The sequence below is a fragment of the Myotis nattereri genome (genome assembly GCF_964212035.1).
Source record: "Myotis nattereri genome assembly, chromosome: 1".
NCBI classification, from domain to species: domain Eukaryota; kingdom Metazoa; phylum Chordata; class Mammalia; order Chiroptera; family Vespertilionidae; genus Myotis; species Myotis nattereri.
The window spans coordinates 216498932-216526073 of NC_138075.1; the positions used below are offsets into that span (position 1 = coordinate 216498932).

General features: G+C 41.9%; 1 protein-coding gene across 1 annotated transcript in view; it reads left to right on the forward strand.

The window, feature by feature from the left end:
- The first annotated feature begins 6311 nt into the window (after positions 1–6311).
- The window catches only part of SEPSECS (Sep (O-phosphoserine) tRNA:Sec (selenocysteine) tRNA synthase), a 36285-nt gene continuing 15454 nt past the window's right edge, over positions 6312–27142 (forward strand). Inside the window, exons 1-8 of the mRNA XM_081083162.1 lie at positions 6312–6449; positions 7380–7534; positions 11002–11120; positions 12154–12312; positions 16150–16303; positions 19493–19595; positions 26314–26443; positions 26573–26664. Of these exons, the coding sequence (XP_080939288.1) occupies positions 6336–6449; positions 7380–7534; positions 11002–11120; positions 12154–12312; positions 16150–16303; positions 19493–19595; positions 26314–26443; positions 26573–26664 (1026 nt within the window). The 5' untranslated portion in view covers positions 6312–6335. The remainder of the gene's footprint in view (positions 6450–7379; positions 7535–11001; positions 11121–12153; positions 12313–16149; positions 16304–19492; positions 19596–26313; positions 26444–26572; positions 26665–27142) is intronic.

The window sequence follows — 27142 nt, forward strand, 5'->3', positions numbered from 1 at the left end:
CACATGTGAATGGAATGGCAAAGGGATGTGGTCATTCTTTGTGTATTTGCATCTGCCACTGTAAACCATCTCCTTAGAGTAGCCTCATCACATGAGGTGTCACCTCTTCGTCCCTGGTTCCTGCCCTCTCTCCTCTCTCCACCTCTGGGTTTATTCCGCAACCATCACATGATAAGCCATCATTGGGACCCATTCTTATCATTTATTCACTCAAACATGTTTCTGAATGCATGCCATGTCGTAGGCACATGCTAGGTGCTAGGAAGAGTAGGTAAAAAGTCAAGCTTCTTGTCTTCCAGAAGCTTCTAATCCAGTTGCTTACACAAGTAATCTACTCATAAAATAATTTGGGGGAAAATACGTTTTTACTTCAAACTAGGTTCCCACTTTGATAACGTGGTCAGGGAAGGCTTCTCAGAGGAGGTGACATTTACAGTGAAGGAAAAGCAGGAGCCCTCCATGCAAGATGAGAAGGGAAGATCATTTAAGGCAGCAAGCACAGCTTGGAGGCAGGAAAATAAACATGTGGAGTGTTTCATATTCTGCAAGGAGGTCAATGGGTGGGAGCCCACCAGCTCGAGGGAGGATAGCGCTCAATATCAATGAGGGCCAGAACTTACAAGGCCTTTGAAGTCCAGGTGAAGAGTCTGGATTGTATGTTTAGTGTGATGGGAAAGAGTTGAAGGATTCTAAGCAGGGGAAGGATGTGATCTGATGGATACTTAAAAGATAATTATCTCTGCGGAGTGGGACAGGACGGGGATGGGAGATGATACACAAAAGTGGAAGCAGCCAGGCCACTGAGGTTGTCCTCTGCTGTGGGGAGATGACAGAGGCCTGGACTAGGTGGTGGTGGGGGAGGTGGAGAGAAAGGGGTGGGGTGAGGCCTGACAAGATTGCCGATAGATGAGATCTGAGTGGTGGCGGAGTGGAGATGTCTGTGATGACTTTTGGGTTTTCAGAATCAAGGAATCCTGATGGCAGCGATCTTTTCTGCCCATGGGATTTAGTGGGCTTGCTGACTTAATAATACACTTTGGCAACCTGTCCTCTCTACATTTCTGGCTACATTCTTGTTACTCCATCCACATCCCAGTGGACAGAACTTTCAGGCTGCATAATTACCTGCCTAAAGCCGAGAGCCCGAGATGCCTCTTGGCTCTGACAGTGGGGGAAAGTGGCTAAGAAAGTGGCCTTGTCTGACAGGGCCAGACAGCCTGGTGTGAATCCTGGCTATTTCCCTTGACTAATGGTGCAGTCTCACCTGGCTTCTCTGGGCTTAGCCCATAGGGTGGCTGGGAGAATTGGAAGAGCTGCTGCAGGTAAAGTGCTCAGAGCAGCACCTGGCATACAGGCTCATATTAGTGTAAGTCAGAGGGACCAGGTGCTTTTGATCTGCCTTCCTTCTACACCCACCTTTACAGCAGGATTTAGTGCAGTGGTTCTCAACCTGTGGGTCGCGACCCCTTTGGTGGTCGAACAACCCTTTCACAGGGGTCGCCTAAGACCATCCTGCATATCAGATATTTACATTACGATTCATAACAGTAGCAACATTACAGTTATGAAGTAGCAATGAAAATAATTTTATGGTTGGGTCACAATATGAGGAACTGTATTTAAAGGGCCAGAAGGTTGAGAACCACTGCTCTAGAGTGTACATTTCATTTCAAAACCCAATTGGAAATCTGGCCTGTTCTCTCCTTCCCTGGGCACCTGCTGCATATCTTCCCCCGCTCCCCTCCTTTCTTGCAGTTTTCCTGGCCACTGGACCTGGATTCTCCCTCTCATCTCACCCTTAGTTTTTTTCATGGAAACCATAATTGGTTTTGCTAATAGTGTGTGTATGTGGGGGTGAGGGAGGGAAGCATATAGCAGAAAAGAAAAAAATGGCTAAGATTTTATCTGAAGAGTTAGTAAAAGAATAGAAAATGAACCCAAAGAAAGCAGAAGGAAAGAAATAATAAAGATGAGACCAGATTTTTAGGGAAATAGAGAACAAAGCGAGAATTAGTAAGATCACTGATGAAACATTCTAGAAAATACCTAAGCAGCACGCCTCAAAACTATCATAGTTATGGAAAAGAAGAAGAAACTGGGAAATTGTCATAAACCAAGGACAATAGAGAGACACGATGACTGAAAGCAATGTGGTATCCTGATTGGCATATCAAAAAAAAAAAAAAGGCAAGCAAAAGTCCAGTACAGTGGAGCAAGTAGCTTCAGGTAGAACTGATGCCAAGATCAGTACTAGCTGCAAGTGAGAAACAAAAATTTTGTTAATTGTCCTGAAGTCTTGAAAAAAATCGATGTCTTTACCCATTTGGTTTCTTTCCTTGCAAGACCAAAGCATTACAAGGGCTAGTGCAGGGTCTGAGAAGACCTATATAGTTGAAAGATATAAGGCCTTCAATTATAGCTTTGAGCCCTTGTTTTGTTTCTGACTTTAAGGGATATTGGAGTGTTTGGGCAACAGTTTGGTAGGATCTATCTACTCACTCGGTTCTACCCCAAGTATTTTTTCGGTGTCAGTGGACTTTGAAGATCACAGAATGTCAGGTTTGATGTTAAGACCATTATCTGGGTGTGTATCAAATATAATGGGGAAGGCAAAGGTATATCAGGGCAGACACAACTTGATTATGAACAGAAAACTTCTCTGGAACTTTAAGAAGTAGTTCCTCTGTTGAACATTTAATACTACAATTCCACTTGCAGAGTAAGTCTCTCTTTATTAAATTTGCAGGGGTGAAGTCCCATAGAGTAGGAAGGAATGATTCTCATTCAAGTGCCCAAGGGTTACAGTTAAGGGCTGGGAGATAGAAAAAATATGTGGGTTATTTGAAAGATAGGAAGAGGTAGAGGAAAGATGAGGGGTTTAATGTAGTAAGAGGAACACCCTTACCTACCAGGAATTGATGAGTGTGACCATCTACATTTGTTGAACTTGAGTGTTTACGGTAAAAATCAGAGTATTGGGAGCTTTTTCCTTCTCCAGAGCGCCTACATTGATCAGAATTGAGGGATTTTCTTTACCTTGGTTTTTCTAAAACTGGACATTCTTTTTTCCAGTGTCCCTTCTGTTTACACTATCTATGCTCTCCTCGTCAAAATGGTGGCTTGGGTAGTGGGCCACTTAAGCTGTTTAATCTGCAAGATCATAGTTTATTTTGGATTCTATCTCATTTTTATTCTAAACCCCCCTCAAAATGTTCTGACAGGTATTTTAGTTCAGGCAAAGGTGCTATTGGTTACCCCAAAAAAGTATGTCCAAATGAATGCCAGTCTGGAGAGAAATGCAAACTCATTGGTCTCTAAGGCCGCTCCAACAACAGGCTTAAAGGGCCTGGGCCTGTGTTCCACCCTGTGATTCTGCTTCCTATGACAAACAACACTTGTAGGCAGCACAATACAAAATAGAAGTACAAAAGGATGAAAAGGAATAGAATGATTCTACCAAGGATGCCTAACAGATGGGAGCCAAAAACAAAACCCGGGCACCAAATTTAGAATAAATAGCTGAGGAACTCAATGCAAAGACAGCAGAGTTCATAGCCAGCACTGACATACCAGGAGGGCACAGACTTGACAAAGCCACAAGCAGCAAGGTACAAGGGGCCTCTGTGGGTACCTTATCTGGTGGAAGGCTGACAGTGCAGACCATATCTCCATGGAGTCTTCCAGGAAAATTGTGGAAATAAACGGAGACCACCCAAATAACTAACAGATTTTTAGAGCTTTCTAGAGCAAGGGAGATAGTCACTCTACTTGCATTGGGACGACTCAAAGGCAGGCAGGGCAGTGGAAAAGCTTTATGGTAAAAGAATGAGGAAAAATTCAGGTGTGCTCTGCTTGGCGGTTATAGGCAGGGAGAAGATGGGGGTTGGTTAAAGAAATGAACATCGTATGTCATTGGTTTGGGGGGCATATTTGGCTTTCTCTGGTTGGTTCTGAGGTGGACGCAGGTGAAAAAGTTGGGAAACTGGCAGTCATGGACCGTGTTCTAATTGTTCTGGGCAGATTGCTGCAGGGGTTTTGGGTTGGCTTCTTGGGCTACTTGCTGCTGAGGTTGTGGGTTGGGGTTCTCATCTAGCCCTTGTCCATTGGTATAATCAGTCTATCAAGGTGAAGATGTCATTGAGAAGTTAGATTTCATTTAATCATCATAACTATCTCCTCCATGTTCCTCTTTTACAGACGAGAAAAAGCAAAGCTCAAGGGACTATGACTAATGCATCCAAGGCCATACAACTAGTGACAACAAGCAAAATTCAGACTTACAAATGTTGGGCCTATTTTTAAGGTCCATCTTGTAAAGACCATAAAATTATTCTGATGCTGCCCTATCTGTTAGAAATAGTAGGTACTCAAAATTTTTCATTGTATGAGTGAATGGGTGACAATAATTTTGGAACACTTCTTTTGAAATTGTCTCCACAGCCAGCATTTAAAAAAAAAAAAACAAACTTCAATGATGGCATGTCTTGATGGATTTAGATTTTGGAAACAAACATTTTTCCAAATGAAGACTGGTGAATAATGTGAGAGAACCTGCTGGCTCAAAGCCTAGTGTGTGCATTCAGTAATGAGATGGATCTTGGGCTTTTTGCATATCCTGCATGTGATCTACAAAGCAGCTTTGAAGGCTTTTGCAAAAGAAAAGTTGTAAAAATAGTTGCATTTTGGGAATAAGATCTCAAGTTTTCCAAAGTTGGAAGGCCAATGCGTGTTTTTTTAAAAAAATAAGCTAATTCCCCACTATTTTTGCAATTTATCTTTCTGTGTAGTTTTACAGTTCTCAAATTGTCTACATCATTCAACAAATATTGGTTGAACATCTATTATGTGTTCAGTGTGTGCTTTGAACACAGATATGAAATATAGCCCTGTAAACTAGAAGCTCCAAGTCTAGTTAAGGAAGACAGAAAGTTGACAACTGAAATGCAATTGGATAATACCAGGCTGATAAATGGCAGGATACCCTGAGAACATGCAGTAGGAACAGTGGTGAGCTGGTACATGTTAAGTCACTGACTCCTGGTGGGGAGGAGGTAGAGAGATAAGGGCCTGATTTTCAGCATTTGCTGGTTTCCATGGTGTAAATACTCCCCCATTTCAAGCTACCAACATGATGCCACCTAAAAAGGAAGTTGGATAGAGATGTGCATCAGCACACCATTACATCCCATTTCCCCTATACAAATACAATCGATGTAAATAATGTCAAAAGCATAGGTAATAGTAAGATATAGTAAAACACTTAGGAAGTGATGAGTTCGAGTATTTGTTACTTTTGCTTTTAATACAGTTAACTTAATTATAAACTTATCTAATTTGTTGTTAAAGAACAGCTACATTTAAAAACCAGCTCACAACATTACTGAACATTTAACCATCAGCTCTTGCAAACAAGTGGGAACCAGTGCAAATGGGCTCTAGCAAGCCCCAGGACAAAAGCAATGTCTGGAATTACTGTAGATTCACCTAAAGGGAAGATGGTAAGGAAATCGAAGGCAGGGATCCTGCCTTTTCATTTCTGTATCTCCGGCACCTAGCACTAGGTTGTTGAATGGTCAACGTAAATCATTAATGCAAATTTAAAAAAATTAGCCCTGACTGTATTCTGGGCACTATTCTAGGAGCTTGGGAGTGGGGGTGGGGGTGGGCATGGCAGTAAAAACCAAGCACCTGTCTGTAGAGAGTTTACATCCGTGTGTGTGTGTGTGTGTGTGTGTGTGTGTGTGTAATGACAAATGTCTGTCATATAAGACAAATGTCTGTCATATAAGGCTGCGGGAAGTAGGGTTAAAACTTCTGTAGTGCAAAGGAGAAAAGGAGTGAGAATTGCTTTTCCTAAGGGTTGTGAGACGTATGAAGGTTGAATGAAATGTCCTGGAATCTGGGAAACTGAAGCACAGACTCAGTGCAAATCTCACCATTTCAACAGGGACACAGGGTAACTTACGACTGGGAAACAGGGTAACTTAGGACATTTTTTCTTTCGAAACCCCCACGCAGTGGCCCTTCCCTTTCCTCAGCCTTTCCGCACGAGTGCAAAGTCCTTCAAGTCCGGCTCAGAAAGCCCAAGGATTAACCTGACCAATCAGAGGCAGCGAGGCGGGGCTAATTTTCAGCCCCGCGGGAGCCCGCCGCGCATGCGCCAATTCACCAGTTTCGGGTCCACTTTCTGGGGCACTTTGCGCAGGTGCAAGAACGAGACGCAGAAGTTTGGCCCTAGGCGTTGCCGTACCGTCTGGGCGGCGAGTGGCGTCCTGGTTTTATTGGGTGTTCGTCCCGGTGTCAACTGTTCTAACGCCACCGTTGCTATCGCCAATATGAACCCGGAGAGTTTCGCGGCCGGTGAGAGGCTGGTGTCGCCGGCCTACGTGCGGCAGGGCTGTGAGGCCCGCCGCACGCACGAGCACCTCATCCGGCTGCTTCTGGAGCAGGTACGGAGGGGTCGGTGGCTGCCCGCCGCCGCGCCCCCCGCTCCGCTGCGCCCCCTGGGACGGCCACGTCCAGCCTCGCCCGCTTCCGGTTGCCGGCGGGGAGCTGTCCCCGGGGTCTCGCAGCGGGGCAGGCGCTATGCCGACTGGCTGCGCTCAGCTCCCTCTCCACCTCGCCGCGCCCCCAAACCGGAGAGTGCGTTAGGGCGTGTGCGGGGCCGAGATAGTGAGTCCCGTTGCGTGTAACTTGGGGACGCGGAAGCGAGTGGAAGTCCCGGTTGGTTTACTTTGTTGTTTGCGGAAAGGGCCAAGGTCGCACCTCCCGCCTTTCACTCTTGCCCAGAACTCGGGGAACACGTGTTCATAAGTCACGGTATATACCAAGGGCTGCCCCGGAACATCACAGGGCACGGCATTTCCGAATTTAATCTCACTCAAGTTTGGCCACCTGTAGCTTTTTTTTTTTTTTTTTTTTAGATTCCCCCCCCCTTTATTGATTAAGGTATTACAAATGTGTCCTTATCGCCCCGTTGTCCCCCATCCCCCTCACTCATGCCCTCCCCCCCCGCCCCCCGCCGTGTCTGTTTTAACGGTCTGGTTTGAAGAATCTTCGTTGAAGATAAGGTTTTACTGGTTTTCAGTAACCTTAACTTACTGCAACTTTAAATCGGAGTAAATCTCATCGCTTTTATTTATTTATTCCTTCTCGAATCTGTAGGTCATTGTAATGTAGTGTAACATAAACGTTCTTCCTAGTTGAGGGTTCTTCATTGGTGCTGAATTTCGATCTGAATTTTGGACAGCAAGGAGCATGGCAAAATGACACATGGAAAGGTTTTAAAATGCATCGAGGTGCATTCTAAGGAATGGCGAAACCATCTTAAATAATAATTAAATTATAGTTCACTATAATTATGTGTTTTTTGTTTTAAGGGCAAATGTCCAGAGGATGGTTGGGATGAAAGTACGCTCGAACTCTTTCTACATGAACTGGCGATCATGGACAGCAACAATTTCCTGGGCAACTGTGGTGTGGGAGAACGGGAAGGGAGAGTGGCTTCGGCTTTAGTTGCTCGGCGCCATTATAGGTATTTTTTTTAAAATAGCCTGTGAAAACATTGCTTTCCTTGCCCCCTTTTTTTTTGCTAAAAACAATGGTGGCAGTATTCATCATATTAGATTATAAAATGTCTGTTTGGAATCTATTTCTTCCCTATTCAAATGGGCATGTAAACTTAGATGAGACAATTTAATCTGAATAGGTGCTCTTCAAGACAGCAGGGTAAAAGTTCTTGTCAGGTTCTGGGTAGTTAACAACACTGGCTCTATGTTCTGTTAAGAACAATTAACCTGCCCTAACTGGTTTGGCTCAGAGCATCGGCCTGTGGACTGAAGGGTCCCAGGTTCGATTCTGGTCAAGGGCATGTATCTTGGTTGCGGGCACATCCCCAGTAGTGGGTGTGCAGGGTGCAGCTGATCGATGTTTCTCTCTCATCAGATGTTTCTAACTCTCTATCCCTCTCCCTCTCTGTAAAAAATCAATAAAACATATTTAAAAAATACAATTAACATAATAAACCTATTATTTGTATGAGTTTAAAATATCTTAAGCTTTTTTATGATTTTCCATGTTTCTTTTCTACAGTTGCAAGTATTTTTAGAGAATGATATATAGATAGAACTATAAATCATTGTTTATCTGCATCTAAACTGAATCCCATTTTATAAGCACCTTGCTTTGTTGTGATAGATGTAGGAAAGGGTATATTAAATTTAATATTAGATTATTAAGTTACTCTTATATTTTTTCAAAAAGCTTTTCATCAATTCTGATAACCATGTAATTGACAGTGGTTTCAAATATAGTCATTTCTCTAGTCTACCTTTCTGTGAAATATAGGTAAACTCTAAAATGAAAACTCCTGTCTTCCATGATTTAAAATTTTACTGAAGTATGACAACCCCTAGGTTTAACAGTCTGGTTTGAATAATCTTAGTTGAAGAAAAGTTCCATGATGATATTTTCTATCCCATAGTTGAATTTTTTTTCAATCAAAACCACCAAACTTCTAGTTGAATCAAAAGGTTCAAACTTCAAGTTATAAAATAAATAAGTCATGGGATGTAATGTATAGCATGTTGCCTATAATTAATAACACTGTTTTGTACATTTGAAAGTTGCTAAGAGAGTAGATATTAAAAGTTCTTGTCACAGCCCTAGCCAGCTTGGCTCAGTGGATAGAGCGTCAGCCTGCGGACTGACGGGTCCCGGGTTCGATTCTGGCTGAGGGCACATGCCTGGGTTGCGGGCTCGTTCCCCAGTGGGGGGTGTGCAGGAGGCAGCCAATCAATGATTCTCATCATTGATGTTTCTATCTCTCTCTCCTTCTCCCTTCCTCTCTGAAATCAATAAAGAAATATATTTAAAAAAAAAAAGTTCTCATCACAAGAAAGAAAAACTTGTTACTGTGTGTGATGATGGATGTGAACTAGACTTGTTGGTGATCATTTTACGATATATACAAACATTGAATCATTATTTGGTATACCTGAAGCTAACATGATGTTAGATGTCAGTTAGAGACCTGGTGCACGAAATTCGTGCATGGGATGGGGTGGGTGTCCCTCAACCTGGCCTGCATCCTCTCCAGTTTGGGATCGGGCCTAAACTGGCAGTTGGACATCCCTCTCACAATCCAAGACTGTTGGCTCCTAACCATTTGCCTGCCTGCCTGCTTGATTTCTCATAACTGCTTCTGCCTGCCAACCTGATTGTCCCCTAAATGCTCCTCTGCTGGCCTGATTGACACCTAACTGCTCCCCTGCTGGCCCGATGGCTCCCAACTGCCCTCCCCTGCTGGCCCGATTGCCCACAACTGCCCTCCCCTGCTGGCCCAATGGCTCCCAACTGCCCTCCCCTGCTGGCCCGATTGCCCACAACTGCCCTCCCCTGCTGGCCCAACCACCTCCAACTGCCCTCCCCTGCTGGCCCAATGGCTCCCAACTGCCCTCCCCTGCTGGCCTGATTGCCCACAACTGCCCTCCACTGCCAGCCTGATCACCCGAACAATCCTCTCCTGCCAGCCTGATCGCCCACAACTGCCCTCCCCTGCTGGCCCAACCACCCCCAATTGCCCTCCCCTGCTGGCCTGATTGCCCACAACTGCCCTCCCCTGCTGGCCCGATTGCCCACAACTGCCCTCCCCTGCTGGCCCAACCACCCCCAACTGCCCTCCCCTGCCGGTCTGTTCACCCCCAACTGCCCTCCCATGCTGGCTTGATCGCCCACAACTGCCCTGCCCTGCCATGACCCATCTCCTCCTCTGGGCCCCACCTCTGCTGTGTGCATGGCCATCTTGTGACGGCCATCTTGTGACGACGTGAGGGCGTAATGTGTGAGGGAGTGACGCCACCTAGGCTATTACTAGTACAGATTATATGTGTCAGTTAAAAGAAAAACCTTATTGCAGTTAAAACTAACGATAACTAATGTATAACTTGGGTGAAAAATTCATGTTAAAAATGGGCTGATAACAGTTACCTGTAAAAAATGCTTTGTACATGATATTTTAGTGGTAATGAAGTGTGACACTAGTGTTCTGTGATAATTCCAATATGCAGAGTTTCTGATCTATTTAACTATAAATTACAAATAGATTTTTGATTTTGAAGAATATTCAGAGGTATTTTTAAGCAGTGTATACCATCTAATTTAAAATGAGTGGATTAGCACATGCATTTTCAAAGAATGGATTAAGGCAGTATTTGAAATATCAACTCATCTCCATTGGAACTTAGTCCCCTGCTCTGGTTAGGGGAAAAGGAAAGAAAGAAGAGAATTTAACGTTGCAGATATTTTGCTTTTCTGTTGTTGCACAGCAAACCTCAAAAACGTAGTGGCTTGAAACAGTCATGTATCATCTCCTAGTTCTGTGGGTAAACTGGGCTCAGCAGGGTGATGATTGCTTTGGGTTTCTCATGTGGTTGCAGTCAGATGGTGGCTGAGCGTTTAGTCATCTGAAGGTTCAACGGAGCAGTTTATCCAAGTTGGCACACTTAGGTTGCTGGGAGCCCAGTTGCCCTCTCGATGTGGCTTTGGCTTCTCCCAGGAGGGCACAAGAGGGAGTCCTCAAGAACAAGCCCTTCAAGAGCCTGGGTAGGAAACTTTAAGGCTTTTTATTCTCTATCTCAGAAGTTCCAGATATCACTTCTGCTACTTTCTTTCTGGCCCAGCAAGTCTCTAAGGCTTGACCAGATTCAAGTGGAGGGAATTAGACTCCATCTCTTGGTGTGGCAGTACGATATGGGCATAGGGAGAAAAGGAATTAATGGTGGCCAGCTTTGGAGACTAGATAGGAGAGCAAAATTGATGAATTTATTTCAACATAATAGGATATTTTCATATTACTAATAGTTTATGCAATATATCTACAATAGTCAAGTATTGCTCCTGGTATTTTTTTTTTTTTTTGGTTATTGCATTTGTATACTTATACAATGGATTACTTAGAACATTGAATATTTTTGTCCAGTTGTTGGCCCATTTTTTGCTTAGGTTCATTCATGGAATTGGACGATCGGGTGATATTTCTGCTGTGCAACCAAAAGCTGCAGGTTCTAGCCTTTTGAACAAAATTGCCAATTCTTTGGTCCTGGACATCATAAAGATGGCTGGTATGTACTGTGTTAATCAATACTTTTGGCTGACCAGCCACACAAACTTTGCCTACTTTCTTTTATTAATGTCTCTTTCAAAAAGGATACAAATGATTTTTGAGAAGACATATCTATCTATATATATAAAAGGCTAAGCGACCATCCGACCAGTTGGTAGGTATGATGCACACTGACCACCAGGGGGCAGACGCTCACTGCAGAAGCTGCTGAGCTGTGGTGACTTGGCAGCAGCAGTTCTCGGGTGACTCATCCCGGAACCAGAGAGGAGGGAGCCCAATTCCTCCCAGGGCCATGCGATTCCACCTTTGGCCGTGGGTTATGTTGTTGGGGCACTGTCGGCCCTGAATCTGGTTTACTGCCGAGCTGTGGTGACTTGGCAGCAGAGGTTCTCGGGTGACACACTCGGAACCAGAGAGGAGGGGGCCATGTGATTTCACCTTTGGCCGTGGGTTATGTTGTTGCTGGGGCACTGTTGGCCCCGAATCTGGTTTACTGCACACTTGTGTTTGTGTTCCACACCCTGTATGACAGCAACTTTGCCAAGTGCCCTCTCACACTCTGGGACCCCTTGGGGATGTCGGAGATCCAGTTTCGGCTGATCCTGAAGGCCAGGCTGAGGGTACCCCACCTGCCAGAGGGACCCTGCTTACTCCACAGACACCCTTCGAGCCATGGTGCTGCCCCAGGTGTGCCTGGCTGGGGAGGGACCACGGGAAGTTGGCTCCAGGGCATGTCCGGCCCATCTCACCCAGTCCCACCCCGCCGGCCACCTTCTAATAAATTTCCTTTCAATGTGCACAAATCTGTGCACCAGGTCACTAATGTATATATACAAACCTTTAGAATAAGATAGAAAATCAGACCATAAGCATGGAGGATGAAATTGGCAGTGAGCTTCCTGAGAGTGAGTAAAGAAGAAGCAGCACTAAATCTACAACTCTTATTATTTGCTGGAAGTATATAATTCCTTCAAGAAGAAAGCTGGTTTTTCAATGGAATAACTAATTTCTGTTTTACTTCTTATTCCTAGGTGTCCATTCAGTGACCAATTGCTTTGTAGTGCCTATGGCAACTGGTATGAGTCTAACTCTGTGTTTCTTGACATTACGACACAAAAGACCAAAGGCAAAGTATATTATATGGCCACGAATAGACCAGAAGTCCTGCTTTAAATCCATGATCACTGCAGGTAAAAGAAGAGACATGTTGTATACTAGTATAATGTATTCACTATCACAGTTAGACATTTCAAACTTTTTATGTAAAGATATATAAATGAAAATAAACTAAACCTATTTCTTTTTATTGTGATAAAATATACATAAAATTACCACTTTAAAATGTACAGTTCCATGACAGTAAGTATATTCACATTGTTGTGCAACTATAATCACCATTCGTTTCCAGAACTTACTCATCCTCTTAAACTGAAATTCTGCCCATTAAACAGTAACTGCCCCTTTCCACTGCTCCCATTCCCTAGCAATCATCATTCTCCTTTCTGTCTCTATGAATTTGACTACTCTAGAGTATTTTCCCTTTGTGACTGGCTTATTTTACTTATGCCTTTAAGCTTTAATCCATGGTATACTACGTGTCAGAATTTCCTTTTTAAAGACTGACTGACATTCCATTCTGTGTGTGTGTGTGTGTGTGTGTGTGTGCGCGTGCTTGTACGTGCACATGCATGTGTGTGCCAAGTCAAATTTGAGAATTTAACATTATTTTTGAATGACTTCAGTCTGTTGTATGAAATGAACAGTATTGGGCTGTAATTGAACTCCATAAATAATCCTAAAGAAACTCATGTAAAAGGATTTATAATAGGGACATATAGCAGAAATTGATAGACTTCAAAAAATACACTGATTTATTTTAAATGGTGTAAAGTTATCAAGTCTGTTAATTTGCATCCTATTAACCAAAGAATTGATAACCACATTCTTGGAATTTGGAAAAGACTGCCTTATTGAAAAACTGAAAACTATTTTCCAAAAGATGTTGGCCTATGATTTATAGTTTATTCTTTTTTCAGGATAGCCTCTATTCTTAGGAAGCAAGATTATTGTATTTGTAAAAAAACACCACAACTTGTATTTTAATTGCTTGAAAGCAAAATAGAGTTGGGTCTAGAGAATTTGAAAAACAGTAAAAATTAGCTGTCTTCAGGAAACTACTTATTTAAGTAAAGTTTGTATATTTGTTTTAATAGCTATGAAGGTATGTATTTAAAAAACCTGGGTACCTCTGAACCACGTATTTGAAGTGATGACTTCATAGTGGCCAAGGTTTTATATTTCTGTAGATAGAATGCAGACAACTTGGTGTGGATTCTGAAACTCAAAAGAAAACGACTTGCTCTTCACTTTGCTCTAACTTGCTGTGTGACCTTGGGGAAACCACTTAATCTTCCTGAACTTTGGCTCCCTTATCTTTGAAATGAGTGAGTTGAGCTAAATGATTTCTAAATCCTTTAGGCTTTTCAATCTGTGAATCTAGCCTGCTGCTAGATTTGGTATTTGGGAAGACTGAAGATGAGACTGCATAATAACTTTATGTGCAAAATTTCCCAGGTTTATTTTCTATCCAATTTCTGAGACTTAAACCTTTAGGTTTTACTTTTATCCTAGGTTTTGCTTTGTTAGGTATTTACTAGTATCACAGAGGACATCTATATATATATATATATATATATTTCCTATCTAATAAAAGACAAAAAGGGTAATTAACCGTACCTCCACTACGCTTCCCATTGGCTAATCAGGGCAATATGCAAATTAACTGCCAAGAAAGATGGCGGTTAACACCAACAAAGATGGTGGTTAATTTTCATATGTAGGCGCCAAGCAATGGAGCGAAGCCGGCTGGCCCCGGGCAGGAGCAGCAAGCGAAGGCTGGCATGGCGAGCGAAGAGCAAAGAGGGGGGCCCGCCGGCCCGTGCGCGGCGGGCCGGGGGCTTAGCTAAGGCTTAGCGCATACTCCCTGGTGGCCCCACAGCAGGGCATCCTGGCAGCCTCCTGACAGGAGGGCAGCCGGGAGAGCCGAGAGGGGCAGAGGCTGCAGGGAGCCATGGAGGGGCAGAGAGGCCTGAACCAAGTTCCTGGGGGTCTGAGGAGAGTGCTTGACAGGAGCCTGGACTGCAAAGAAGGAAGAGGAAGCTGCTATAGGGAGCTCTTCCAATCCCCCTGCATGGACACCCTACCGCAGCCCCCATACCCCCGGGGGACGGTGAGGCTGACCAGACAGGAGAAGACCCAGCCTTGGGGGTAGCTGCAGCCTGTATCTCTGACTCCCAATCTCTTCTCCTGCCACCCCCGCCAGGGGCGCCCACAACAATAGCACGCCTGCGACAACCCGTTAGTGACCCCGAGGCACCTGAGGCCCGTGGCCTGCCGCTGCTGGGCCCCCTCCACTGGGGCCAGGCACGCCTCTCCTCCCTACAACTCCAGACCTGGGTGAAGGCAGGCCTAAGTGGCCCCTCAGGGTCAGACTCATCCCCCCCAACACCTCCTCCCCAACAGCAGTGGCGCCATCTCTGCAGCAGAAGTGCACTGAACCTTGCCGGGGGTGTGGCTAAACCCGCCCTCCTAGCCCACTAAGCCGTCAGTTGGATATCCCCCCTGGGCTCCCAGACTGTGAGAGAGCACAGGCCACACTGAGGCCTCCCCCCCCCCAGTGCAGGAATTTCGTGCACCGGGCCTCTAGAATATATACATATAGCTAAGGCTTAGCGCATACTCCCTGGTGGCCCCACAGGAGGGTATCCTGGCAGCCTCCTGTGTGTATGTATGTATGTATGTATATATATATATATATATATATATATATATATATATATACACACACATACACACACACATGTTTTTATATATACATATAAAATAGAGAAATATGCTAATTAACTGGGACGCTGTAACGGGTCGATTGCACCGGAGGAGGTTGCGTGTGCATCGTTGGGGGTGGGGCTGCAGGGGCCTCCGAGCACCTCCGAGCGCCTGTGCTGGGGGAGGGCCTGATCAGCAGCGGTAGTGGCTGCTTCAAGGGCCAGAGAGGGAGTGGGTGGCGCTGTGTGATTTAGTAGTTATATAAGTGCTTTGTACATTATTTAGTGTATATTTTGCTTATACAACTTTTTAAGTTTATGGATACCTAAGTATTTACCATACAAGGCTACATAGTTATTATTTGGGGGGACCTTTGATCACATGCTAGTTAGGTGTACTAATTCAATTGAAAATTGAAAACAATTTTTAAGAAATATGTTTTTATTGATTTTAGAGAGAGGAAGGGAGAGGGAGAGACACATCAATGAGAGAGAAACATCAATCAGCTGCCTCCTGCACGCCCTCCACCTGGGATTGAGCCTACCACCCAGGCATGTGCCCTCACTGGGAATAGAACTGGTGACCTCTTGGTGCATGGGACGATGCTTAACTAACTGAGCCACAACAGCCAGGGCAAAAACCAGTTTTTATATTTAGGTTATAGAAGGCCCTTGTAAGCTATGAAATGAGTCATTGATCCCTAGGCTAATAAAATGCATTACCTTTTCTTTAGAGGTAAAACATTAAGTTGATGATTGTGATTTGTTTCAATACTTGAGTTATTTTTATTCATATCTGAAATGAAGTGAACTTTAAAATAAAACTTAAGCATTGCCAGAGAATGTGTAGATTTGTTTTTCTGTGGACTAGTGATCATTTTTGTCATCAGTGGCTGTTACTACTTTTATAGGAAGTAATATATTTAACATGTTCTCCTTACTTCCCAGAATTAGTCTTTTTTGTCATATCAAAAGTGCTAAATAGATTTGTGGTCCTAATTGTAGTCTAGTGGTCCTTCACATTATTTTGACCTGCATTTGACTCATTCCAGTGTTGAGCCAGGTCTTTATTGCTAGAGGAGGGTTCTTCAACCAAAATAAGTATTTAGAATTCTTGTGTAGAATAGCGCTACTTCCTAGAGTTTCAGGGTCTTCTCTTATTTCGTTTACACTAATATTTTGATTTCTGATTTGGTTGGTTAGGTTTTGAGCCCGTGGTGATAGAGAACGTTTTAGAAGGTGATGAGCTGCGCACAGACCTGAAAGCAGTAGAAGCTAAAATCCAGGAACTTGGGTCTGATAACGTGCTTTGTGTTCATTCTACTACATCCTGTTTTGCTCCAAGGGTACCTGACAGGTAAATGATTTATGAATATTGTCCTTTAGGTATTCATCAGTCTTTTATGTATGTATTTATTTTATTTATGTATTTATTTATTTTAAATATATTGTTATTGATTTCAGAGAGGAAGGGAAAGGAGGAGAGAGAGAGCTGCCTCTTGCCTGCCCCCACTGGGGACCGAGCCCACAACCTGGGAATGTGTCCTTGTCCCTAATCGAACCCTGGACCCTTCAGTCTGCAGGCTGACACTCTGTCCACTGAGCCAAACTGGCTAGGATTTCATCAGTCTTTTAAATAAAGTATACATATACTAATTTTCAAAGATGCGTAAGTAATATTTGGCAGTAAATAGGTGAATGGACTGTTCCAAGAGAATAAATTGACCTTGTGTAGAATAGTGCTACTTACTGAGAAACAGCATCATCTCTTGAGAAAATAAAAATTTGATATAGAAGGAAGAACAACGAGTACCAAGTGGAGATTCCTTTGTCACCGAGTAGATGCAGAGCATCTGTTTCTTGCTCTTTTTTCTGTTTCTGGTTTCTTAGCATCTTTTCCCTCATTATGTAATAGAGGTTTCTAAACAAAATAGTGGATTTACTTGTTTTCATTGTTATCGCTACTCCTTTGATCTAACAGTTTTCCTATGTAGGAACTATTAGTAGTAACAGATTTTAAACAGAAAATTTTAGAATTATTTGTTACCCTTTGAATATTTTTTAATTGGAAGATTAATACAGATATACACTTGGGTGTACACAGTGGTTGCCTTTGCATTCTGAGAAAAATGCAAATTTAAGAAAATAAAAGTAAAGGGGAAAAAAGCAAATGTTTACTTTTCTAAAGGATGGCCACAAATTTTTAATCTGAAAATGTAATATGCTTAGTTATAGGAATACAGATTTCTAGTTTTGGTAACAAGTCTTTGTTTCATTTTAACATTTTGAATAAAATGCTAGTAATTTGTTAAAATTATATTGACTTTGTTTACTATTTTTGTAGCACCAAGTTATACTTTTGGCTTCCATGGAATCACATAATTTGGCAGTAATGAATGCATATTGGCTTTTACTATCTTATACTATCTTATATAAAGATAAGAGATAATTTTAAAACTATGCTCATGAAAATTTGCCTTGCTCCAACCATGAGTCTGTGAATTTTAAGATTTTATTGCAAATAATACAATCTAATCTAATAATAGACAAACATGGTAATTGACCATACCTCTGCTATGCTTCCCATTGGCTAATCAGCAGGATATGCAAATTAACCCAACCAAGATGGCGGCTGGCAGCCACGCAGCTGAAGTGAGCAGGAGGCTTGCTTGCTCCAGTGATGGAGGAAGCCAAGCTTCCTCCCTGCTGCAGCCGGACTCTGAGCTCCACACAAAGCAACAAAGTTGCAATTATAGAAGCTAAACAAACCCCAGATACCTGCTTTCAGCAGGCGCTGGCCTCAGAGCTGGAGTGGCAACAAAGTTTCAATTATAGAAGGTAAATAAATCCCAGAATAAAAAAAAAAAGAAAAAAAGGAGAGGCTGGGAGCTTCCATCGCCAGCTTGGCCAGCCTGAAAACAGCCCTCAGCCCCTCATCCAGGCTGGCCAGGCACCCCAGTGGGGACCCTCACCCTGAAGGGGGTGTGACCAGCTGCAAACAGCCATCAGCCCCTCACCCAGGCTGGCCAGACACCCAAGCGGGACCCCCACCCTGATCCGGGACACCCTTCAGGGCAAACCAGCCGGCCCCCACCCGTGCACCAGGCCTCTATCCTATATAGTAAAAGGGTAATATGCAAATTGACCCTAATAGCAGAAAGACTGGGAATGACTGGTCATTATGACACACATTGACCACCAGGAGGCAGACACTCAATGCAAGAGCTGCCCTCTGGTGGTCAGTGCGCTCCCACATGGGGACCTCTGCTTAGCCACAAGCCAGGCTGATGGCTGCCAATACAGTGGTGGTGGTGGTGGAAGCCTCTCCTGCCTCCTCAGCAGCGCTAAGGATGTCCGACTGCAGCTTAGGTCTGCTCCCTGCTGGCAAGTGGACATCCCCCAAGGGCTGCCGGGCTGCCAGAGGGATGTCTGATTGCCAGCTTAGGCCCAGTCTCCCGAGGAGCAGGCCTAAGCCAGCAGGTGGTCATCCCCTGAGGGGTCCCAGACTGGGAGAGGGCACAGGCTGGGCTGAGGGACCGCCCCCTCCAAGTGCACAAATTTTTGTGCACCGGGCCTCTAGTAATTAATAATATAAGAATAAACTGTTTCACATACTCACAATTGCCAACCTAGTTTTGCCCCACCTTGTATTGTATATGCTTTATTTATTACTTACCAATCATATTTTAAATTTACATTGAAAAATTAAGCATCCCTATTCTTTCTTCATTGACGGTTTTGCTAGCTAGAAAAATTTTAATGTGATAGAAATAAATCACATTTCCAAAAACAGCATATGGATATTTGTTAGTTAGATTATTTATCCTTGAGGATAGTATTGTTTCTGTCTCGTTTCGACTAGCTCTTTTTGGATGTTTACTGTATGCCTGGTGCAGTATTAAGTATTTTACATCTATGAAGTTTTTTATCAGTAAAATTCTCATATACCACTTTTCAGTGGTATTATATGGTGAGTATTTCTTACAAGAGTGAACTTTAGGAAAGTGGTGCTGCATCGTTATTAGTATGTTTGAATTTCTGGTTTTATTAAATTTAAAAATTTTGATGTCTTTAAATTAAGCTTAATTCTTTTGTAGTCTTAATTTGGATGGGTAGATATTATCTTTATTAATTCATTAATTGGACAGAGAGCATTGTGGGGCCAGGCCCCGGGCTGGGATGGGGAACTGGGGGTGGGTGGTAGAGGACTCAGCCCCTTTCCCAGGGGGGCTGAGGGTTGGCTCCCTCCTCGGGGCTGGCAGCCAACCTCCTGTGCCCTGTCCCTCCCCTTGTTCCTCCCCCCAGCCGGCAGGCCCCGATGGGCCTGGTCCCAATTGGCCCTGATCACCGGCCAGGCCTAGGGACCCCACCCGTGCACAAATTTTGTGCTCCGGGCCTCTAGTATATGCTAAAATACTGCTGTAGAAATTTCAGTTTTGTCATCTTTTCCTCATGTACATTAATAACTATTAATTTAGTTTTCACACTGTAATTTATAAAGCATAATATGGATGGGTCTTTATTTTGAATATATTTATGTTTGTAGATTAGAAGAACTGGCTGTGATTTGTGCTTCTTACGGTGTTCCACATATTGTCAACAATGCTTATGGATTGCAGTCTTCAAAGTGTATGCACCTCATTCAGCAGGTAAGAGAGTTTTAAAAATATGTCAAGAAAAAAATGGATTTTAACATATATGATTAATCCTTTGTTTTTCTTGCAATCTAATATTGTAAAAACAGTTATCTAGCACCCTCTATTTTATGGAGCATTAGTATTTTGCATACAGTATTCATTTAGTAAAAGTCATTTTTTGGTAATATGGTGGTAATTGTACTAATAGCTTTGGTCTGAACCAACAAAGAAATACTTCAGGAGCTTAGTTTTTAACTTTCTGAGTTATTTTCATTTTTGTAATATACTGGATTATGGTATTTTTAAAACTATATTGATTTAATATGAATATTTAAGGAAAACACTTTACCTTATTATCTTAGACTGGAAATGACTTCATTTATAAACATCCTAATATATAAAAAGCCAGGGGCCGTCATGACCAAAACAACCAGACAGATGACGGAACAGCATGCTGTGTGGGGCAACAAGGCCTGCAAGGGGGGCAGTGAGAGGTGACAAGGTCTGCAGCGGGGGGGCAGTTAGGGGCAACCAGGCTGGCAGGGGGGCAGTTGGGAGCGACCAGGCCGGCAGCGGGGGAGGTCAGGTAGGGGCAATCAGGTCGGCACAAAGAGGCGGTTAGGGGTGATCAGGCTGGTAGGGTGAGCAGTTAAGAGCCATTGGTCCCGGATTATGAGAAGGATGTCCAACTGCTGGTTTAGGCCCGATCCCATGGGTCCCAGATTGGAGAGGGTGCGGGCTGGGCTGAGGGGAATTTCATGCACTGGGCCTCTAGTTCTATTATATAACTATGGAGTAAGAAAGTTTAAAACATTTTTGACTTATTTTATTTTTATAAGCATCAACTAGATCCCAATCATCTTATTTTGGGATTCTTATTTTGAAAATATCCTTGCATTTTCCATCCCCATTCAAAATAAGAGTCACCGCCATGGCCTGCAGGGCTTTGTGTATTCAGGCCTCTGCAGCTCCACTGCTTTCATTTCCTACTGCTCTCCTCTTCCCCATGGTCTCACTGCACATGCCTCCTTTCCATTCCTCTGTCACATTACATGTGCGCACACCGCCAGGCTTTTGCTCTTGCTCATCCTTCTCACTGGATTGCTCTTCTAGACAGTCGCGTGGCTTCTTACTTCACCTTTTTTTTAGGTCAGTGAGACCTCCTCAGACACCTTATATAAAATAACCCCTCCCTCTCCCTTGCCAGCATTTCTACCCCCCTTTTCCTGTTTTACCATTTTCATTGATTTTAAGGTGCACATTTTTTCACTTTATAACATCTCTGAAATTGGGATGTTTTACAATCATTGGCATCTTATAATGTTAATTGGCAGTTTTGTTCTTACCTAGTGGTATGTACTAGTAAAATAATGTTGCTTCTTTAAATTGATGACCTCTTGCTCTTTTTCTCCATAGCACTTATTACCATTTAATAGGTTATTTTCTTATTGTCAAGTTATTAAGTTTCTGTTAGGGCAAGGACTTTGTTTTATTTACTGTTAGTTCCTTAACTAGAAGCCCGATGCATGAAATTTGTGCAAGAGTAGGCCTTCCTTCCTCTGACTGCTGGCTCCGGTTTCCCTCTGGCTGCTGCCAGGCACCCAGGATCTGGGCTTCCCTTGAGGACCCAGCTTCATCCAGAAGGTCGTCCAAAAGGACATCCAGTCTAATTAGCATATTATGCTTTTATTATTATAGATAATTAGGATGGTACCTGGTGCATAATTGACACTCAATAATTAGTTACTGAAAAAAGGGAATGAATAAATGAAGCATTATATTGACTTATAGTGATTAATTATTCATACTGTATTAGGGTAGGGATAGATATTACCCCTATATGGTATGAGTTATATAATTTGTGTGCATAATGATGTTAATCACATTTCGTTTTGAAATACATGTGATTTAATGTCATGTGGACACAGGTTATTCACAGATTATCTGTGGTCTTCTCCAATGTGATGGTGAATGCTCCTTAGCCCAGTAAATCTTATCTGGTAAATTTTTTGTTTTTTATTATTTGTGTATACTAGTATCATCTCTAATATACATGTGGTTTATATGACAGTAATAGCCAATTTGCTAATTTCTTTACTCAAAGGTTATACCAGTTAGGATATAATTGGCTGAAAGTAACAGAAATTCCCACTCAAATTAGCTTAACCAGTAAGGAAATAGATTTGTTTACATAAGTCCAGGGGTGGAGTACTCTGTAGGCACTGTATGTCAGTATTTTGTAAGAGCTACCATTTCCTTGAAATCCTTTTCTATTATTCCTTAACTTTTTTTTTTTTTAATCCTCACCCAAGGATATGTTTTAATTGATTTGAGAGTGAGAGAGAAACACTGATCCATTGCCTCCTGTTCTCACCTTGACCGGGGATCGAATCCACAACTCTGGTATGTGCCCTGACCAGGAATCGAACCTGCAACCCTGAGCCACATGGCCAGTGTTTATTCTTTAACTTTTTAAAAAATAATTCATTTTTTAAAATATATTTTTGATTTCAGAGAGGAAGGAAGAGGGAGAGAGAGATAGAAACATTAATGATGAGAAAGAGAAATTGATCGGCTGCCTTCTGCACGCCCCTGACTGGGGATTGAGCCCACAACCTGGGCATGTGCCCTTGACCAGAATCGAAACTGGTACCCTTCAGTCCGCAGGCCGACGCTCTATCCTCCAAGCCAAACCGACTAGGGCTTCTTTAACTTTTTAAGGCTTCATCACAATTCTAAACTAGATTGTAACTACTTTGAGTGGTAGCAGAAGAAGGTTTTATAATTCTCGATGCTGGAAATCTTAAAAATAATTTAATTTCAGTGATTTATTTTTATTCCACCTCCCTCATTCTCCCTTCTCTCCCCTTTTCCTTAATTTTTAGCAGCTTCAATTCTTTTAAAAGTCAAATGTATCAGCATTACTAAAACTTTAGAAAAGTGAGAAAGTAGCTTATTCATAACCCTGTTACCTTAACAAATAATCATAGTAATCTATATATCTACTTTTTTCTTATTTTATATACCTTTATTGCTCTTTATATAGTTACAGTCATTGTGTACATTTAGAATTAAGTTTTAAAAACAGTGAAAATATATATAATTTTAAACTTAAACATAAACTTAAATTATCTCTACATGCCTATAAACTTTTATAATGATAATTTCAATGGCTCCTTTACATTTACTGCAATGTTCTTTACTAACCTGGAAGTACTCTGTTTTGGTGCTCACACATATTTTGAATACTAGAAATCTGGTGGCATATTCAAAGAGATTAAGACTAAAAGAAAATGAGCTTCCCTTGTAGTTGTGAATCAGGAATACTGTACTCTGTACTCCACTTCTCTTCATTCATGAGATGGTTTTACTAAAATTTTAACGAGATTATAACACTATAAGATCGGTGAATAAATTTTTAAAAATATAGCTATTTTTAAAACTTGTTGGAGATACTGTGTTAACTTCTAAAATTATCATTTATTCACAATAAAATAAAGCAGTGCATAAGCATTCCATTTTCCCCAAAGTTCCCCTCACAAATAGAGGTGATGGCACAGTTCCTTTGTTTATTTATTTATTTTTATTTATTTATTTTTAATATATTTTTTTATTGATTTCAGAGAGAAAGGGAGAGGGAGAGAGAGATAGAAACATCAATGATGAGAGAGAATCATTGATTGGCTGCCTCGCCACCTACTAGGAATCGAGCCTGCAACCTGGGCATGTGCCCTTGACCAGAATTGAATCTAGGACCCTTCAGGGCTGATGCTCTATCCACTGAGCCAAACCAGCTAGGGTGGCACAGTTCCTTTAAATCAAATAAGTACATGGATCTTGTTGAGGGCTGGTTGCTGTTTCATGTCATTCTAAAAAAAATTAGTTAGCTTTAATTCTTCCTAATAGGTTTTTATTACTAATATACTATTTACTCATTACCCACCATGTACCAAGCATCCTGTTAGACTTTTCAAGTTTGTTAGCTTAACCCAGTGGTCAGTAAACTGCAACTCGTGAGCCACATGCGGCTCTTTGGCCCCTTGAGTGTGGCTCTTCCACAAAATACCGACTTCTGCACATAGGCCACGAAGTTTCAATCGCACTGTACATGCGCCCCCGCAAGTGGTATTTTATGGAAGAGCCACAATCAAGGGGCCAAAGAGCCGCATGTGGCTCGTGAGCCGCAGTTTGCCGACCAGGGGCTTAACCTAACAATTTAAGGTGTACTTCTTATTGTTTTCATTCTACAAATGAAGAAGCAAACGCAGCTGGATTTAGTGACTTGCCCAAGATCCGAAACTTTTATTTTGCTCTAAAAGACAAAGTACTAAAATTGCAAATACTTTCTTGGGAAGCATGTATTACAATAATGAGGCAACCAGTGAAGCAAGAGCTATAACTAAAATGTGTCAGGATTCTCTTTTTTTAAGGGGCAGTGCCTCCAAACGACTTAAGGCTGAGCATACAGAACATCCTATATGCACATGTAGTCCCCAGGAAGTTAGCTTTGCAGAACCTATACTTACGATTATATACTGAACTGTCTAATTTAGGAGACTCATGGAATATGGATGTTAAGACAGCTTAATGGAGGGTAGGGGATATAGTAGAATTACAAAAATACATATAATTAATTCAGACATTTAGAGTCCGAATGGATTATAAAGATCCAAAGTGTAGGGAGCAGGAACTTTGCCTATTAAGAATTTGAGAGAAGTAGGTCTTATACTACTTATTCACGGACCTAATTGTCAGTTCATTCAACAGATATTTATGGGGTTCCCACGGATGTGCCTGGCAACAGGATAGGTGGTAGGGATGCAGTAGTGAGTACAACAAAATCCCGTCCTCATGGAGCAGAAGCAGACAGTAAACAATAAGTATGACAGGTCTTGGTTAATGCCCTCATCTTTTGGGGGTGGTGGGGGTGGTGTCAGTAGATGGAGTGATCCAGCATCCTCTCCTGGAATCAGGCAGTTGGGAATCTGCATATGTGGAGGACCAATTTCAGTTATTCTCCGCACTCAATACTCCTATTCCCCGCATTGTTCAAGGGTCAGCGGTTAGTATTATTCACTGCTGCCATCCCCAGAACCTAGAACAATGTTTGGCAAATGTTAAGTGCCTACATATTTGTTCTATGAATAAATGAGTAAATGGATGGCCCGATAAATGGCAATTCTTTACTTCATAGAACATACTTCTGTGTTTCCTGTTCTATTTAATTGCTTCCATCCTTCAAATCTTTTTTCCTGCTCTTTGATAATGGAGCATGAGGTCTGTATACCCTTCCTGGGATTAGGTCCAGCTTGTCTTTCCTTGCCACAAGGTGTGCTGCCCTTTCAGGGCTTTCTGTGTTTAGTGGTGAAGGGGCTTAGCAAAGGCTGGCGCACTGATTGTTCTTGGTAATTCTGCTCCCATGGTTCATGTTTCTTTCAGGAAGCCTTGGACAGTAGTACTTAAATGTTCATAAAAGGCAACTGTAACTTCCACTTTATTTTATGTACTATTATCTTGTATGTTTTTCAGTTATTTATTCTATAAGTCTTACATGCTTCTGTTTTCCTGTGATGTGAGATTTTCTCTGATCACAGTTTATGAGGAATTAGAAGAGTAACGGGAAGGTGGAGACTTAATCATGTGATAGCCTGCAGCCTTTGCAGCTTCTCCCTGTTGCCTGGATCTGGTCTCCGAGATAGAGCAGCTCTCTGCTGCTTCCATTCTTTCTGAGATATGGACGTGGAGAGAAAGTGTGAAGCTGAAGGTCAAAGGCGGTTATATTAGTAGGAATGTAGATTCTGAATACAGATTGAAAATCTGTCCCCACAGATAAAGCAAATAAACTATCTTAGTTGAAATTTAGATAGTATCTCTATTTTTAAGAGGAGAAAATTGAAGCACATTAGACAGAAGGTCATAGACTGTGTTGGATGGGGACTGTGTTGGTTTTATATTTCTGGTAAGTAAGTATTCAATTTTTCACCAGAATATTAGATTTTCACTTGAAGTTCATTTGCAGTGGAATGAGATCATCTAAGATGATAACATTAGGAATCATGAGTTAATGTAGAAACATTGCCAAGAGTATACCCAAAAAAAAAAAAATCCATTAGGTGATGTTAAAAATAAAAATTTATTTTTCTCTTTTGTTATCTGAGTGGTGGTAGGAGCAGGATTATTGCTTTGAGTGATCATGCAGTTAGTAGGTTATCCAAGAATCAAAGAGGGGCACTTCAGTGTGTAGCTAATTGATTGGCAGCATGGGTGGCTGCAGTCCATTAGATTATGGTGGCCACTCTTAACCTCCCAGAGGGTGCTTACAATTACTTAATAGTTTTAGGGCCCACTGATGACATTTATTGCCTAATAGAAGATCAGAGATGAGAGGCACAGGAGGAATCCACACTCTAATACCCAATTTTAAGGTGAAAAGCTCTGTTTCATTGTAGTTTCCACCTGAACTAATATTGAAACCCTGCCTTTCTCACAGTGGTGTTGTGAAGATTCAGTGATTTTTGTGGAAAGCAGGTTGTAAACTATCAAGTGCTCTTACACATATAAGGCGGAGCATTTAAAAACTCAGTTTAATACTTAAAATATATATTACTGGTACTTTTACAAAGAAATTGTTTATTTTCTGCATTATTTTAATGGTATTTATGCATTAATAGCTATTGTTGTCTCTTCTTCTAGAAATGAATATGTAAAACTACATGTTATTTCATTCTAGGGGGCTCGGGTTGGTAGAATAGACGCTTTCGTTCAGAGCTTGGACAAAAATTTTATGGTTCCAGTAGGTGGCGCTATAATTGCTGGCTTTAATGATTCCTTCATTCAGGAAATCAGCAAGATGTATCCAGGTAAATAAATTAGTTGCTCTTCAGAAAAAGTACCTAATAAACAAAAATCCATTTGTACATAGACTAGTATAATAAATCTGAATTTCCAAAGCTTTTTACTCTCCTGAGTGTAACTTGTTCTTATTTCAGGAAGAGCTTCAGCTTCACCTTCTTTAGATGTCCTTATTACTTTATTATCACTTGGATCAAATGGCTATAAGAAGCTATTAAAAGAAAGAAAGGTAAGCTTTTCCTTTTAACTATAAACTAATACTCCTGACTAGTATTTGGATGTCACTCCTAATCATTGGTGTTTTTGCCTATTGGCTTATCACTTTGGATAGTAGATATCTAGTACAGTCCTGTGGGATATACTTGATCTGGAACTACCATAGATAGTTTGCAATTAGTCATTGTCATCCTGTTTATCCAGATACTTTGAGGAATCTTGGACAGGTGATTTTGCTTTTTTTTGTTTGTCTTGAGAAACTCCTACATCAGGGATTCTTATTAGTTCAGTAAAATTCAATTCATTTATCATTTAGATAGAGGTTCTTGAAAGACAAATGGAAAAGGCTTTTCTTTTTAGTTTTTGGAAGCCTGGAGACTTGTTTAGGCATGAGACATCAGTCAAAGAAGGAAGAACCAGGTCAGAAGTTGGCCAGTTTCTCATTCTAAAATAATAAATTTATCCCTTGCCATTATTGGAATGTTGAACTC